Source organism: Gymnogyps californianus, chromosome 5 (assembly GCF_018139145.2).
Source record: "Gymnogyps californianus isolate 813 chromosome 5, ASM1813914v2, whole genome shotgun sequence".
Lineage (NCBI taxonomy): Eukaryota > Metazoa > Chordata > Aves > Accipitriformes > Cathartidae > Gymnogyps > Gymnogyps californianus.
Genome location: NC_059475.1, coordinates 12,886,142 through 12,903,305, shown reverse-complemented (window position 1 = coordinate 12,903,305; position 17,164 = coordinate 12,886,142). Strand labels below are relative to the sequence as shown.

General features: G+C 39.1%; 1 protein-coding gene across 1 annotated transcript; it reads right to left on the bottom strand.

Moving 5' to 3' along the window:
* Positions 1–2,427: 2,427 nt before the first annotated feature.
* Positions 2,428–14,319, bottom strand: TMEM41B (transmembrane protein 41B). The gene is made up of 7 exons (XM_050897830.1): positions 14,238–14,319; positions 12,456–12,573; positions 11,189–11,317; positions 9,339–9,432; positions 8,368–8,472; positions 6,300–6,438; positions 2,428–5,441 (listed from the first exon to the last, which is right to left on the bottom strand). The coding sequence occupies exons 1-7, from the start codon at positions 14,317–14,319 to the stop codon at positions 5,272–5,274; spliced, it is 837 nt and encodes a 278-aa protein (XP_050753787.1). The 3' UTR covers positions 2,428–5,271.
* Between the last annotated feature and the right edge of the window lie 2,845 nt (positions 14,320–17,164).

The following is a 17,164-nucleotide window of genomic DNA, read 5'->3' as shown; positions in this document are numbered from 1 at the left end:
ATTTAGGGTCTCCCTTAACACTGGAGGAGAATCAGAGGATATTGGAGGATATAGTTCAGGATAAGACCCATCAGAGTCAGCATATCAAGACAGAAACTGCCTATAAGAGGGTCCTAAAGGCACTAATAGGCCTTAGTGGCCCTGACCAACCTCAGCTGGGGTCTCAACCCCACCAACCATGGGTCCATTTAAGGCAGGCTGCTGGGCTGTGTCAGAACCTGGTTACCCTTATTGGGCCTGATCCTGACCTTGTGTTGCTGATTTGCATTTCTGGCTTGACCTCAGACCTGTCTCATCACTACAGACTTGCTTGATGACCAAGACTCTTGGTTGAGGCTGCCCCCGGCCTGCCCTGCTCCCTCGCTGGAGGCAGTGGGACAGGCCAGCTGGGCTCTGCCCTTCCAACCCCCGATACTCTCTGTGAGAAATCATTTTAACACAGAACAAATAGTCAAACATAACAATGATTTAGTGATGTGCTCAAAACACTTTTTCATGGCATGGAATTCTTCCAAGTACAGTAAACATTGCAAATTCCAGATTACTGGATACAACTGCTCAAGGGCTAGGTTGTGAAAGAAAAATCAGGAGTTATGACCATAATGTTAGATCTTAATTCCAATGCAGAATTTTAAAAGCTATTTTCCACTGTGGCACTCCCACTCCTCTCCAGAGCCTACTAACCTTCTGTCTACTAACCTTTTAAGGCTATGAAGATATCATTGAAGTCCTAGAGATGTGCAGAAGCAGAATTCTCTGTGTTTTGAAGATTGTCTACAGAAAGGAGCTCTTATGAGGCCTCTCACATAGTTATACACCGGTCATTGATCTTAGCTCTCATAATCCAGACCCAGATTCTTCCTTGTGTACTGTAAAACAAGGAAAAATTAATTATTACACTAGGTGGATATTTTTTAAGAACAGGAATAGGAGCTATGGTATGCTAGTAAACATATTATGCTCTTATTCATATTAACTGCCATTATTGAAACGATGTAACTTCTTTCAGTTTGGGTGATCTTGAGCTATAAAGCCACCAGCTGAGAGTTAGATAGAAATGTGTGTCATTGCAAGACATCAATTGGTCATAAAAATAATCAGAATAACTGACTTCTCTTTGAGGAAAATTTGAAAAGCTTGCTCTGGATCCTGCTCTCCTGTCAAAACTTCTTTCATTTCCCTCTTAACACTGTCATACTAAAATGTATTGTTCACAAACCTCACACTTTATGACAGAAGGAAAGTTTTCTATAATTTGACTTGTATTTGTTTCAGCCTTCTGGGGGAAAAAAATCCCCCTATTTTGTAATCTTGCAGAAGACATTGTCCCACACTATGAAAAATAGTTCATTACGTATCTGAGGGATAGTTTGACTTCCCCTTTCTGGCACTGGCTCTGTAGTGGGTGCTAAGGAATGGACAGGCACTCACGCGGCACTCCTGGGACAGGGTTTTTTCACTGTGCTGAACTTAATGTTGAATGGAGGAATTTGGCTAGAAGGTATGATTTTTAGTGCTTTAGCTCCCACAATTCCCAGAGTTATTACTTCACTGTTATTACTCACAAGAATGAAAGAAAAAAATATGTGACTAAGAAACAGAAAGAAACGCATTTCCTGTTTTGTTCCTTTTTAATATATTTCTAGTGCAAAACACTAAAGGTATGAATTTAATTCCTGTAGCAACAGCTCTCACAAAGGCTTCTATTTCAGTTAGTCCTTATATTTCTAAAAATGTACCTGCAGTAGCTGCTGGGTGTTTCACTCCTTGATCAGCTACCCGGTTGAGTCAATTCTGCTGGTTGTTCAGCTTAATCCAGAGTAAACTGCATGGTATGAGGCAGGCAGCATACTTCAGTTCTAACGCAAAGCAGAGCAATCCACACTGCGTTTTAGTTACTATCATAAAAGTAGGTTATCACAGAAACTATGCATGATGAATATTCTCAGGAACAACACACAAAAATCTTCAAAGTTACCTAACAACAAAAACCATATTTTGACCTTGCATAATAGCATAGTTCACTAACATTTTAAAGAAAGACTTCTCATTTTTCAACTTTTACTTCTTGCCTTAATTTTTCAGCAAGCTTTCAGCATCAGTTTTCTATAGAAGGCAAAAAAAGAATTCCATAAGCTGGACATAACAGAATATTGAGGGAAGGTGAATGAAGCTATAACAACTTTAGCACATGAGCCTTCCATCAGGAATTCATGGGGAAAAAAAAAAAAAAAGAAGAGCAATTACACAAATGCTTCTATTTGAGGAGATAAAACAAGTTAGACCCAAATGCCTTCCAGTGCAAAACATAAAGACTTTTCAAAACTACTGTTGCATGTGAGAAATTAATTTCAGACAGAAAAGAAAGTCAAGTTTACCTATGTGTTCTGAAATAAAGGTAAAAACAGAATGAATCTCATCTACAGATGTGATCAGCTCAGTTTAATTTTTAATCAGTCATTAAAAATACCATTTAAGAACTCATCCCTTTTAAACAGGTTAATAAAAAATTAAGCTTAGTGGGAAGTTCAGCATACTTCATTGTACTCAAAAATACGTTTCGTGTTTTATATAATAGCTTTATTATCAAATGGCAAGAGACATTTAGTAATGATATCATGCAGGTATCACAAATTCCAAAAGCTAAACAGGTCACCTAACAGCTAAAAATTCCTTGTCATTAAAAAACAAAGCTACATCTTCCCAATTTCCCAGTTTGTTTCATGGTAGCCACTGTTTTCCTGTCAAAATGTTATGGCTATCTCTTGGATCACTTGCTGGATTCCCTAGAGGAAAGAGTAGGCTAGTACAGTATTCCACAGCACAGTGCTTTTTTGCCTGTTTCACAAGGCCTTCCTTACTCTTCACAACCCTCAGAAGTAGTCTTCATGGGGTAGGAAACTGCCTGAGGCCATCAGCAGCTGAAGATAAACACAGAAGGGACAGGTTAAAAAAACGCTAAGGTTCTGCAAAAGGAAGGAACTTTATTTTCAACCTTTTTAAGGTCTTAAGGCTTTTAGCCACTGTGATGGGAACCCAGTCTATGGCTGAAACACAACAGGTTTTTCAGTAACATAGCCTGATCCCATCTACACAGTGAAATGTAACTCAGTGAAAATGTCAAGCGATAGCATGATTCACATTAAATTGAAACATAGTTCAGTTCCTTCTTTAGTGTCAAGGTTCCACCAAAACATTGGCTTAATATAGCATAGAAGGGATTTTACAACACCATCTGTTATCGACCAGAAATTGAGACAAATTTTGAGAAAAGCCACTGGACAATAAGTAGTAGGTAATTTATTCTGAGAGTTCATCTGCATGAAAAATTAGCTATGCAGAAAAGTAGGCTGTAAATCTACAGCAACTTCACACTCAATAGTCCAGGGGACACTTGCTTGCAACAGCTAAATTCACACTTAAGTCTACTGTGGAATAAGTCCCCTGGGTAGATGACCTCTGAGATTAGAACTGCAGCAATAAAAATAATCACTGTTCAGTTTTAAATGCCAGTAAAGTACACTTTTAGAATAAATTCTAAATAACAAAACAATTGCTGAAGCTAAATGATTTTACAAGAAACTTGCAAACAGAAGTGATATGTATTCCTTTACCTACCTATGTAAAAAATACCACTTACTGTGCAGCCCAGATTTAAATAAAAGACAAAGAGCGTACCAGTAATATTTACTATATATTTACATGTAATACTGTGATGAAATGAAGGAGTCAATTAACATTATGTTACAAAAAGAACAAAACCTTTTAAAGGTACCAGTACCTTTCACATTATCACATTCATGGAACTGTTCTCTTACATCTCAATGATCTATCATATGATAAGTTAACATGAGGATACAGACAAATAAACCCTTGAATTGGAGCATATGCTAATGTGTCAACTCCCATTTCAGCAAGTTATTCAGGGGCACCAACTTAAAAGCATGTAAGCAGCACTGGTTTCAGTAGGATAAAACTTAAACGCACACCCCAGTTCCTTGCTGATCAGGGCCTCATTTTATGGAATTCCACTGACAACACAACAAGCTACAACAGTTATACGCATACAAGGGGAGGTATCATATACCTTATTGAATGAATATATATACTTCTACCTAAAGGTGAATCATAGCTGGCTGCCCATTGCCAGTTACTGACTTACCAGACAATGGAATCATCCTCTCAATTTTATATACACTGACACAAGAGCCTTCTGTTACGTGATGCTTTCAACATTATTTGGAATTAGCTCTTTAATTAGCTCTTTAATAAGAGCTGCACCAATTTGTGTACCTGACATTTCTTCTAGCTCATCGAGCTGCAATGGAAAATTTTATACTCTTTACATATTGCTTGAGAAATTGTAATATTACACTGCTTGAAGTTAAACATTTTTAAATCACTGGAGAACTGAAAGTTTTATATAATCATACGATCACTTTCTTCAATTGGCAGGATAAATCTATGCAAGTGAAATACTGGCAAAATAATCAACATGAAAAAATTAAAAATTAGAACTTCAAAATCATCACCCAGCCATGATAAAAATTCTAACCTGCTCTCTCCCTTCCTATATCCTCTCCCAGAATAAAACTTTACAGAGGACAAAAGGGAATGATGTGACACCTTGCTTTTGTTAATCCAGTTAGTATAGCAGATGTAGGTTCAAGTATTTAAATCCACAAAGCACTAATAAATAGAAGTAAACAATCAGGATGAGAATATCATTGTAGTTAAAGTACTGCGAAAAACCTTTGTTTCTGAGTGAGCACCGTTATTATGTTATGCTATTATTTTGGAACTCCCAAAGGAAAAAAAAAAAAAAAGAAGAGAAATATTGTTGATGAGAAATGTACTCAGACCAGATCACATGCAAGCCTACAGAGAATGTTACAAAATTGGCCTGAATAATTCAGTGTTTTTTCCTGCAAGTTTTAGAGAGCATTATCTGTAGTTTACGTCTACATTATAATTTTTGCTCTGCATATAATCAGAGCAAAATGTTACATCTGTGTTTTCACTTCCCTCATCCTGAGGGCCAGACACACACCCTCCCAAAGTAAAACACTGATGGTTTGGTTACAAAACTATATGCAGTACATTTCTGAACACAGTTCCTTCAATTTTAGGCCACGTGTTCATTTAAAGACATTCTTATCAATCACAAGCCTTCCCTTTAATTGCTTAAGATCCAATAGAAAACCGAATATACAAATATCAGAAGTGCTGATCCTGAGATGAAGTATGGGAAATTCTGGTCCAGTTTGATCCTTATTCAAACTTCTGTTTCAGTTTCTTCTGGAAGACAGCTGGTAGGATGGAGAGGATGGCTAGAATCATGAGAACAAAAACAGAGTTCCAGGAAACAGCTTCCCCTGCTGTTGTAAGTTGGTACAGCGTTGTTCCTGCCTTAATGGCTACAAAAGACGGTGGTGCCACACCTGGAACAGGGAATTGGAAGGGTAGGAGGGCAAAGGAAGAAAAACCAGCTTGTTAGGGTGAAAAAAATGGAAAAAATCATAAATTAGTCATCCAACTTTTAACATAAAAAATTACAAGGCAACAAAGTCTGAATTTTTTTAAGAGAGGTGTAAATACAAAATTCAAAGACAAAAAACCCCTATCAAAAGAACTGTTTTCATGCTATTTTTAATATTTTTAACACCAACTCAAACACAGAAGACTAAGAAAATAATCTCTGCTCTTTAGACGCTGCAGATTTCAAGTTGTCTCTCTACAAACCGATTTTATTTAAGTTCATAAAGGAAAAATATGGATTGTTTCCTAACCAGATTAAAAAGTATTTGCAAAAATATGCCAATTACAAAACTAAAGTGTTTAGCACTGCATTAGTTAAATTATGATTTCACTCCTAGGAAGATATATTATGGTGAACAAAATGGAGTGGGAAGGGGAGAAACAATCCTTCAGCTCAAATCACATACATCCTCACACAATTATGCTGAGCTCAAAATAGGAGCTTACAGAAGTTCACAGAAGCATTACAGTCATGGAGTGGAACAAAAAGTTATTACTAAAGTGTTCATATAATGTATGTTTCCTTAAGCAAGTAATTAAGTCTGGGCTCATTATCTCTCATCTAGTACATCAGAATAGTCCTGACTACTAAAATATTTTGATGCTATAAGCTTGAAGAGTACAAGACCAATATCCTTCTGTAATCTTTCAGCTGTCCAGTAGGTGGTGATCTCTGCTGAACAACACATACAGAGAGAAGCAAATAACATCCCTTCTTCTAGCTACCCCCAAAACTGCAGTTCACTAGCCAGAATTCTTACCTAGAAAAGTGCCAATGAAAAATACTTTCAATGGCACGTTAATTACAGGAGATGTTATATTGATAAACCAATTGGGAAGAAAAGGTGTTATTCTCAAAAATATTATGTAGTTAATGAGGTGTTCTCTGTGTCGTTCAACCTGCCAGAACAAAAACAAAAAAAATTCAGTAAAAAAATCCCTGCCTTGAAAATACACAATGATTTTACTACTAGAGGTTTGTTAGGGTTTTTTTGTGTATCTTTTGTACAAATTTACAAGTTGCAAACATAAAAATCAGTTAAACAATGAGTGACTCAAAGAAGAGTCATCAGTGAATCACCTGTTAAATAGTACTGAAGTTAGTCTGCAAATACCAGTCTGTGGTAGAGCATAGTGATGATGTGTCTGAATCAGACAACTTAAACAGCAAACAAGTAATCTGGCGCAGCAGCAGCAGGCCTAGGCCTAACTTTAGCACAGCAACCTCTGCCTGTCTAACTGTAGCCCAATCAACATGGCCAGCTTGTCATCCTATTCCTAAAGCTTTTGCAGGAACAAGCAATGAAGTTTGTTCCTCAACCCATTCTGTCCTAACTCATGATCAAACTTGAAACACAGCTGTATTCCTCACTTGGAAACTTACCTAGGTCATGGCTCTGAAGTTCATCAGGTGGCTGCTGCCAGCACAGTTGCAAAACCTATCTACCCATATGTTAGAATGCCTAGCATTAACATTTACCCAGGAGCAACCACAATAGCCCCAACTTTATTTACAGTCTTAATTATATTCTCAAGTCTAGCCCGGCTCCTTACACTAGTACTACATCAAAGCCTCTTCTTCCAGCCTGGCTTTAGCACATCAGCTCTTTCAAACAAGAACCGTAACCTCAAACCAATATAAGGATAGCAAAGCATCCACCACTTCTGGCCTATCCTGGCAGACCTTCGCTAAACATAAGCCTAAACGTGGTCATCTGGCCCCAGTTGAAATCAAAGCTGGTCTGATTGCAATTTCATCTGAAATCTCATGTAGCAACTCACCCCAGTCACAACCCCGTTTTTTTCCCCCCAACTTTAGCTTTAACTGCAACACTAAAGTCAGTAACCCTGCTATTGTTCAGTAATACCACTGTGGGGTTTTTTAATCTTAGTGAATGACAAGTATTTAAACATTGATTAATCCTGCATATAAAATGTCTTAGCCCTCAAAATGCAAGCATGATATAGTCCAATTAACCTGGAAACGGTGAGATATGAGCTGCACATGTAATTACGTAACTTTAAATCACATATCCACATATCACTTATCACTACTAATGGAAACAGTAACCATTTGCTACTCAGAGAACAGCCTCAAGATTATACTGCGATATTAAGATTTACTTGGGTCAAGAGTCAAAATAGTACTATATTATTTAATAAGGTCAATTGTGGCAGACACAGCTCCACATCTTATCTAACGAGGAACAAGTTTAAAATATTTTTACGTGATTCAAAAATCTTGAACAGAGTAAGGTAGTAAGTTGTGCTTCACATTTGCCAAGAGTATCAAAGGAAGAGACATGAGGTCAAACACTAATCACACTATGATTTTGTACTGCAAAATCTTTAACTTCATCTGACAATTAACACTTGCTGAAACTAATGTTACCAGATACTGTAAGAGAAAGTTTCTAAATGCTCCAACCACAATAACATCTTCAAATTAAGGTTTTGTAGTCAGACATACAGCTACAGGGTTTTTTCCCCCATAAAAAACACAAACCCAGCTTTCATTAGTTCTGCTGCTTAGAGAGCTATTACTTTAAATTGAAACTGGAGAGGTTTCCTATTGACATTAGCTAAACCAGGGGGGTTATCAGCTGCAAACTCTTCCTAGGTAAAAACAACTTCCTCACAGGAAATACCATAAAATCAGGAATACTCCCCACTGTTTAAAAACACTCAGAGACAGTAACTACGCAGTGTCAGAAAGGAGTCAGAATCCTTTCTTTGTAACTAGATACATGAGCACGAGAACGCCTAGTTTTCCATGCTCTTCCACTATACATTTTCTATCATAAATTTCAGCATCTCTAGAAACTTTACCTGTTGTGACCATTTTACTGCTTTTTCTGTTAAATATCTGTATACAACAGGACGTCCCACTAGGTATGAAAGCATATAGCAGAATGAAGCTCCAAGTCCTGAGCACTGGGGGGAGGAAAAAAAAGAACAAATGAGCAGAAACTCTAATCTTAGCCTTATATGCCTATTAACTACACTGGCTGGATAGAGCCTGCTTCTATGTGGCCCTCCATTGAGGCTGAAGGGCTCTCCTTCAGCAGTATGTACACACTCCCTAAGAATGTTGCTGACCCAAGACATTCCTTTATTTCCAAGGCATTTAGATCAATCTTAACATTCAAAGTAGACAATGTTGATTACTTATCAGTTAATACTGAGTGCTTCTGCAGTTTTAAGATTTTGAACAGTGAAAGCTTTGCAAATAAGGGGCACAATGGCATTAAAGAGATTCAAACTTGAAAATTCATCAACTTGGTCCTCCATACCTACTCAATTATCTCATTCTTACATACTAAGGCTCATTATGACCGCATCTTTTGTACATTACATCTTTTTAAGCTTGTCAATAACATACATTTCATATCTTAAATTAAGCTTCTTGGGTATTTAAGCCATTTAAAGACAGATGTATTTTGCAGTGCAATAATAAAAATGCAGTAATCGTGTTCTGAAATTACAATTGGGTTCTGGTGGATGCTAGACAAATTTAAAGTAAAGGAAACTCTGGCTGATGCACACTCAGATGTCTCCATTAAGAAAACCTGGAGAAACAGTTTAGTCTTTTGGATCATCACCCAATGCTACAGTGAATTTTGTGGGTAATGCCATTCTCACAACAGAGCTGAATGAGAACTCATTCATTCCTCAGAAACTAAAGTATACCCCTATTTCACTCAGACTCTGATCATTTCAAACAGGACGCTGTTTAGATGCTTGGTTGTATTCCAAACAGATAGAAATATATGCCCTCACAAACTGTTTTCCATACTTACCAGACAAACAAGAAATAAGGCCAGCGGAAAGGGATAAAGAAACCCTGACAGGATACTGAGAAATATAGACCCAGGAATAGCAAACGTTTGCAAGCTGGATGCATCTTAGTTAAGATTAAAAAAAAAATTTAAAAAGCTACCCGATTCTGAATTTTATAAGCAGTCAGGATACATATTACAATTTGAAAAAGCATCAGTATAAATAGGCATAGCCTCTAAAGATCTTTACTTCAAAATACATTTGCAGAGTAGCACAAGAAGCCCAAGCACAGAGAAACAAGGGGTAGATTCATCACTACACATACAAAAATAAGTCACTAAATAAAGAGAAAAATGTAGTACAGCTTTTATTATCTGTGCTACAATTGACACTGGGGATTTATTGTGACATCACAGGAACATGTACTTCTGATTTTACATTGTTGACTAGAGATATGCAGTTTTCAGATACTCTGAAAAGTTCACAGAACTGTCTGAGCCCATAACTACTATGAGTTTCATGGAAGACTGACATATATGAAGGCAACTACTACTTCATTACAAATAGGCATGCTGCAATCACTAGATAACTAGGATACATGATCACTAATTTCAGTCAGAATTTTTCAAAAAGGCAAAAATTAAGTTTCTGCAGTGTAAGCGGACAGGCTGTTGAGCTTAAGGCTTGCTAGACATACTTGAGACTATGATGTATCGCCCACTTCAGACAGAAATCTTATAAAGCAAAAAAAATTTGCAAGTTGAATTGACTGAAGTATCAAAAAGCCAAATAATCTTCCTTTATATTAAGTCCATTACAACCAGTACAGTTTTTTCTACGCAAGTGTCAAGGTTCTGAGATAACTAACATGCTTGTCAACTGATCACAGTCTACTGCTGAGACAGTAAATGTCGTCACATCAGCTGCTACAGTAGTTCAATAAACAGCCAATTCTGTTCTATTTTGCGTATATATAAAAACTCTAACATTTTAATTTTCTTCATAAATCTATTATTTGTGAACTACACTTAAAAAGAGCAAGCTAGAGGATAATTACTAATGGCACATTCAGTGCTGATTTTTCTGCGAGTTACGAAAGCCTTCTGCATTAAACTATGAAACAGACCTCTTATACAGCTTTTAAAAGTTATTAACTTTTAGTTAAGTGTTCCAGTTAAGAGTGTGTTTAATGATTAATTAATCATTAATCAGCACTCAGGAAAAAGAAGTTAACACAGAACACAGGTAGCCTTGGTGTCTCCCTAGGCAGAAAGTCCTTCAGAAATTTAGCGCTCTCAAAGGAAATAGAGATTTGTTTTTTGAATGTAGGCACTGCAGAGATGAAAGAAGGCTTAAAATGCTTTCCTTGAGAAATGCTGTAAAATATTCTGTAAATTACTCTTATATGGCACTTTTGAATGTCTCAAGGAAGAACAGTGCAATAGTCAACAGTGCAAAGTTTTCCTTTATAATCAACAGTAATTTCTAACTGGCAATTCATTTTGCAATTTAAAAAGTTAGTGTAACACTAAAATGAGATCAAGTGTAACATCAAAGCTAAAAATCTTGTCCACAACAGACACAGTCAAGGTGAAGCTGTATGCCAATCCCCCACAGCATTTACTGCTATACATGCATGCATCAATTTCCTTCTACTCAATCCTTTCTTACAGTCCAAAAAGCATACTGAAACACATAAGAAATATTTTAAGTTCAAATATTTTGGAATATTTGCATCTATTTATAAACACACCCAGGTATCTTAGCCTCCTTCACCCATGATCAAGAATTTATAAGTTGGAATTTTTAATTTCTTTTTCAGAGAAATATGACTACATCAAAACTGCCTTTTATATCAGAGAAAGGATACAAAACATATGTGGCAAAATAAGCCACTAATACTTGAACATAAAATGTGTCCTTATATTTGGACAGGACTTTTCCCAAGGCCTTTGCATCATCCATATCTCTAGGAACCTTTATACATTCTCTTTCTTCTCTGGAAAAAAAAAAAAAAAAGCAGGAATGGTGGTAAATATAATCAAACAGTATAGTAAAATTACTTACTGAATATATAGATACTTAGATACACTACATCACTAAACTACAACCTCAGCAAACAAACCACATGATTATTGTTGTGATAATATTCTCAAATGAACACTTAATATTTACAGTGTGTTTTGCATTAGAAAAACCTCAATTTTTGATATTTGCAAACCATTTTTTTTTTTATTCATTACAATCATCTGCTTCATTTCTAGGATTATTTTTCCTTCTTACCAAGTACTGATCAAAAAGAAATAATTACTCAAACCAAACCTTGGCAACTGAACAGCGGTTAACATTTCAGCCAAAAACAACCGTAACTGCCTCAACACTAGGGTCATAACATTTGAAGTGCAGCAAGAGTGGCAGAGCTTTACCTCACAAACAAACAAAGCTTTAAGAGCAAAATCTCATGTCACACCTTAATCTGGTGCAACCCTGGGCAGCACAGTTGAGTGTCCTCTCTTCCTCTGTATCAGACTTAGTGATTGGACTGTTGCAAACTGAACTTGTTGAGCAAGTTAATCAGACAGAAAATTAACTACTAAAAGAAAAAAAGAAAATTGTCAGACAAGCAGGCTTCCATCTTGTCAAACTATCTACCTTCCCAACACGAGTACTAGATGCAACAAAAAGGAGAAAAATAGAACGTGAAGCTTAGCTATGAAGTAATAAGGATGCCCCCTTTTGACGACAGCCTGCAGTTATACCAGTGCACAAGGAGTTTTAAAATAAACTAGCCTTAACCAAGTATGTTTTGGCTCTCAATTGAAGAAGGTTAAGAACACAGTGAGTTACCATTGCTAATGTGACGGGGGTAACTTTTCAAAACATGGTATCTCAACTGTCCAACAGAAACCCTAGGTCAAGTACAACTCTGTTTACACAGATCCTACCACTTAGTATTTCAATATTAAGCTTTGTATCCTGACATTCTAGGTTATAAACTCAAATTCCCTTTTAAAAAAATAAGGTTATGTCTATAAATAACTCATGTCAGTTTAAAAATCACTTAACCCCATGTAGACTCCTCTACAATTTGATACTGAATGAAAAGCAAATAAATTAATCTTTCCTGACATACTTACTCACTAAGTTGTGGGAAATTTTTATATACCAGGAACATAAGGAAAGCAGCTGATAAGAAGATGGACACTAAAATGAGAAGTGATGTCCGAGCTGATCCACCTTCTGCCTGAGCTTTCCCTGAAATTAAACAAAAACAAAGTTAAGAAAAAACAAACCAAAACAACAACAACAAAAAAACCCCTCACAACAGATTTCAAACTTATACTTTAAGGAAATGTTAAGGTAAGCTCTCTGTGAACATAATCTTCCCACCAATACTTTCAATAACATATACAACACATTGCTCACATTCCCTCAAAGCTTTCAAATAAATCTGAAGTTCTTATGCTGGCAAACATCCCATAGAAGTCAACTTCTATGATGCGTAACAATGTAAGCCTCTACCAATAAATAAATTTGTAAAGAGAAAAATAGAGCAAAACAAACTAAGCCATACATGTTTTTTCTTTTTTGCCAGAAATCTTCTGCCAGTCTAGTTAACCAGAGATTTAACTTGAAGTTAAACCTTCAGTATGTACAATGCAACTTTGAAACAGGCTTTGTTTTCTTCCTCCTAAGAAAGAACACCAGGCACAGCCACTAGCCAACTAGGTGAGACACAATCATCAGAAGAAAACATATGTAAACACACACCCACACCCACCAGCCTAGGATATAAAGATTACAGTTCTCAGACTTGGGAATTACACATATTTTACACTCATATAAAAAGACTTCTCTTGGATATGCCTATATAAGTTTTTATTAGCCTTTAAATTCTTGTGTAAAGGAAGTAATGGGAGTACAATAACTGACACAACTACATTTTAGGCCTCTTCTATACTTTAGATTTTTACCAACATGACCATATATACGCAATACACTGATTAGCACAAATGCAGCTATATGCACAAAGAATTTTAAGCAGGGAAATAAACAGTAAGAACTCTCTGCATCAACCCTAGGGTGCATATGTGTGCACGTATTAAAACACTCTCTTCAGACACTGCAAGGCTAGGACAACTTTGCAGCAAGCAGAGTTTTCTTAGTCACCTGAAGAACACAAAAAATGCCACGGCTGTATTTTCATTCGTAGATTGCAGGGGTATGACTACAATGCCAACGTGCAACATTCAAGCGGGTCGCACTGCCACCTGACTGTTGTGAAACACAGCGAAAGGATGATGAAACCCACGGACATAACAGAGCCGGACGAGCTGGCAATTTTACTTGCTTTAACGTTTTTCGCTTTGAGGTCACCGTGATCCCACAGGTGTGCACTGGCTCTGCTAAGGCCGAGGGGCAGAAGGTGGCATCCATGCAGCAGTTACAAGCATGAAAACCTCACTGGTGGTTATTTTAATAACATCTTATCCAGAGAGAAAAAAAAATAATATAAAAAGCAATTTAGAGGACGAAAAAAGAAAATACAGCGAACTGCACCTTCTGCCACTGCCACTTTTTGTACTACAGTCGTGCCAGCAGTGGAACACACACACGAACCCACGCGCTTCCTCGTTAGGGCGTGCGTGGGGCGGGTTGCTGCCCCGTTTCGGCCCCCCGGCCCTGCCGCTGGTAGCGTCTGACAGGCCCCGCGACGGGAGCCCGCCTCACCCCCACACACACCAGCCCCCCTGAGGCAGCCGTGCTGCCGCTCTACCGCCCGGGCGGGCCGGGGACGTTGCCCTCTGCGCCGGCAGGCGCAGAGGGCAACGTCCCCGGCCCGCCCGGGCTGTTGACCGTTGGCGGTTGACCGTTGGCAGGACGAGGTCGCGCGCTCCCGCCGCCCCAACCCCCGGCACCTTCTAGAAGCTGCCGCTGGTGCCTGGCGCTCTCCGCCGCCGTTTGGCAAGGCCCGCTCTCCGCCGCCCTCCGCTGCGCCATGGCTCCGCGCTACTCCGGGGCCCGCCGGCCGGCGAATCAGAGCCAGGGCAGGCCTCGCCGGCACCGAGAGCCGCGGGAAGGAGGCGGGACCGGCCGCTCCTCCTCACCCCACCGGGTCGCGCTCCCGCCCCCGTCGCCGCACAGCGCATGCGCTGCTCCGGCGTGCCGCTTTCATGAAGGGCATTAGCGGCTTGCGCTTCTGCGCCGTGATATACGGGAGCACGTGTTGGGCTTCACGTCGTGAAATGTGGCGGTGGGTTAGTGACGGTAAATACGGTAATGCCTCCTTTTGGGAACGGCCATATGGGTATATGCGGTAATCGGGCGTGCCCTCAACAGGGGTAAATACGGTGCGGGGTGGCCCCTCAGCGCGGCGGGGTGGCGGCGCCTCAGCCCGGCGTCCTCGGCCCCGGCTGGAAATAAAGGCCGATTGTGCCTGCGGGAAGCAGGATAAAGTCCGTTTGCCGGCTTGTTTTACTTCGGTAACGGCGTGAGGCGTGGGAGCGGCTTTACATCTGTGAACAGGGGTGAGAGCTTCCCTCAGAGAGAGGGCGGCGAGAGCCCCTCAGCGGGCCGTAGGGACGGTTGGGCCTCGCTCGCGCCCCGCCGCGGCGGCGGCTCTGGCGGCGGCCGGGCGGCTCTCGGGCGGGGCGGCGCTCACCGGGGCGCTGGAACAGCAGTGGGCTTTGAGGAAAAGGGGAAACCTTATTTGATTTTTACACTTAGGTTTTTAAGTTTTCCAGCCGGTTTGTTCCACTCTTTCGAGAAGAAAACTTCAGTGCGCTGTTTCAAATGAGCAGGATTGCTCTTTCCTGGGAAGAAAGAAAACTCCTCTAGCTGTCTCAGGATTTTCTTCACGTCTCTTTCTGTCAGTAAGAAGATTTGAAATCCCTCAGAGAAGCTAGAGCGTCATGTCCCAGTGTTCACAGATTCCTTGGCATTCAAGCCGAATCTGACCTCGAAGCACCTATTTCCTCATGCAGTCTTCTGGCAATAAGACATCTCTTAACCTTTCAACTCTCCCTACCAGCAAGAAGTGTTACAGTAAGTGTTCTCCAGAGAGAACACTCTGAAACCGTGCAGACAACACACGTTGCATAAGCTTCTGGGCAGACTTGTTGGCTGAGGGAGATAGTGTGTCACCCTCTCTCCCCTTTTCCAGCTGTATCTACTTATAAATCTGTAGCCCTTCCTCAGGGTCTTTTTCTAGAAAGTAAGCTCTCATGAGAGAGCTGGACACCGTTCTAAAATTTAACTTCAGCCTCATTTATCTGAATACTTTGGCTGCAACTACCTTTATACCATAACTAAACATATCTTTTAAAATTGCTTGTACAGATAAGTAATTTTATAGCAGTAGAATTTTACAGATTGTATTTCCTGAGATCATAGATCTTTATAAAGCAGTGAGGAAGATGCAGTTCAGCACACAGCAGACCTCTTAAAAGCATTGCTTTATTGCTACACTGTACAAAAACCACTTGTGTTACAGTGTGTCTACAGGAAGTTGATGATTCACTTCAGATCTAGTCTAATATGCTATTACACAAGTACAGCCCCTGCCAAATCCAGTGGGAGGAAATAATCCAAACTATAAATTGTGATCAGATTCCAAATAAAGCTTCAACTCATGAGCAGGTTCCACATGAAGTTTTTAATTTACTCAGAATTTCTTACGTTTAGAATCAAATTATTTAAAATTATTTCATTAAATCATGTAGTTCACTATTTTAATATTTTTAATTGATATTTCAGAAATGCTAGTGCCCTGAGGAGCCAGTCAGGTCTATGAACTTGTTGCTCTGGGCATTGGTGCCAGATGACAGAATCCTTTGTTTTTCAAACCCTTTCACTAGAAAATTGTACATACTAGCAAGATGGAAATTGCTGACACTGTAGCAGATACAGCATTTTTTCCCCTATTGTAAATGCACATCATGTTTGTCATCTCTCTGATTATCCTATTGCTTCTGGTACTCCAGGTAAAATGATTCAAACACTGGGACTTCTTTCTTGTCTGGATAACTTCTGACAAAACATCAAATAGATACTAAACTGAAGAATTTTGGAAGTAAAATTGCAAATCAGATTATTATGCAGAGAATTGTTTACCAAGTCATCCTGAAACAGAGGAGAAAAAGCATATACTGAAAGATATAAATAAAATATGTATCACAATTTAAAAGCTGTAGAGTAGATTCTAAATGCTGCAAGGGCTATCTCTTATTTTGCTGTAGTGCTTTGTACAGTGGGGCATGAATCCCACTTTAGCATGTTTGTTGTTCAGTAATCACTCAGAGCCAAGGAGTCGGGCAGAGAGCCTGCTTCAGTGGATGTCTGCCTTCTAATTAACCTGCTTTGTATTGTGTAGCTCCTCTGTGTTACCCAAATGCAGGTAACCTGACAACACAGGTTAGGCTAACGTCTGACTCTTGCTAAATTCTCTACATTTCCCACTGTCCAAGACACCACTGTAAGACGTACAACAAATAACTACAGCAATACAAATTTGTTCCACGTTTCTCCTTCTATTTAATACAAGCGCATGGCCTGCAGATGGTTCCCAGGACATTGATTCTGCAGTAATCTCCCAGTGTTAGTATTTGTCTCATTAAAAATAAAGAAGATAACTCTGTTATGGAGCTCCAGCTTTCTGAATTGCTGCCAGAGTGAAATTTAAGGATTCATTAACTAGATTACTTGGAAGTTGAAACATACTGCATAAGTGATATTTGTTAGACTAGTTTATCAGAAGACTCTTAGACTGTTTTATGCTGTTCTTGGTTCCCCTCGGGGGGGATAATGCTGTTGTGAATGTGTTGGCTATTTTACTAAACTTTGAAAC

What these genes read in the sequence shown, in the direction of transcription:
- TMEM41B (XM_050897830.1), bottom strand. Translation starts at nt 14,319, where the DNA reads ATGGCGCAGCGGAGGGCGGCGGAGAGCGGGCCTTGCCAAACGGCGGCG. An exon ending in CCAGCGGCAGCTTCTAGAAG is followed by an intron (nt 12,574 to 14,237) that starts GTGCCGGGGGTT and finishes GTTTAATTTCAG; the next exon opens with GGAAAGCTCAGGCAGAAGGT. An exon ending in TATTTTGCCACATATGTTTT is followed by an intron (nt 9,433 to 11,188) that starts GTATCCTTTCTC and finishes AGATGCATCCAG; the next exon opens with CTTGCAAACGTTTGCTATTC.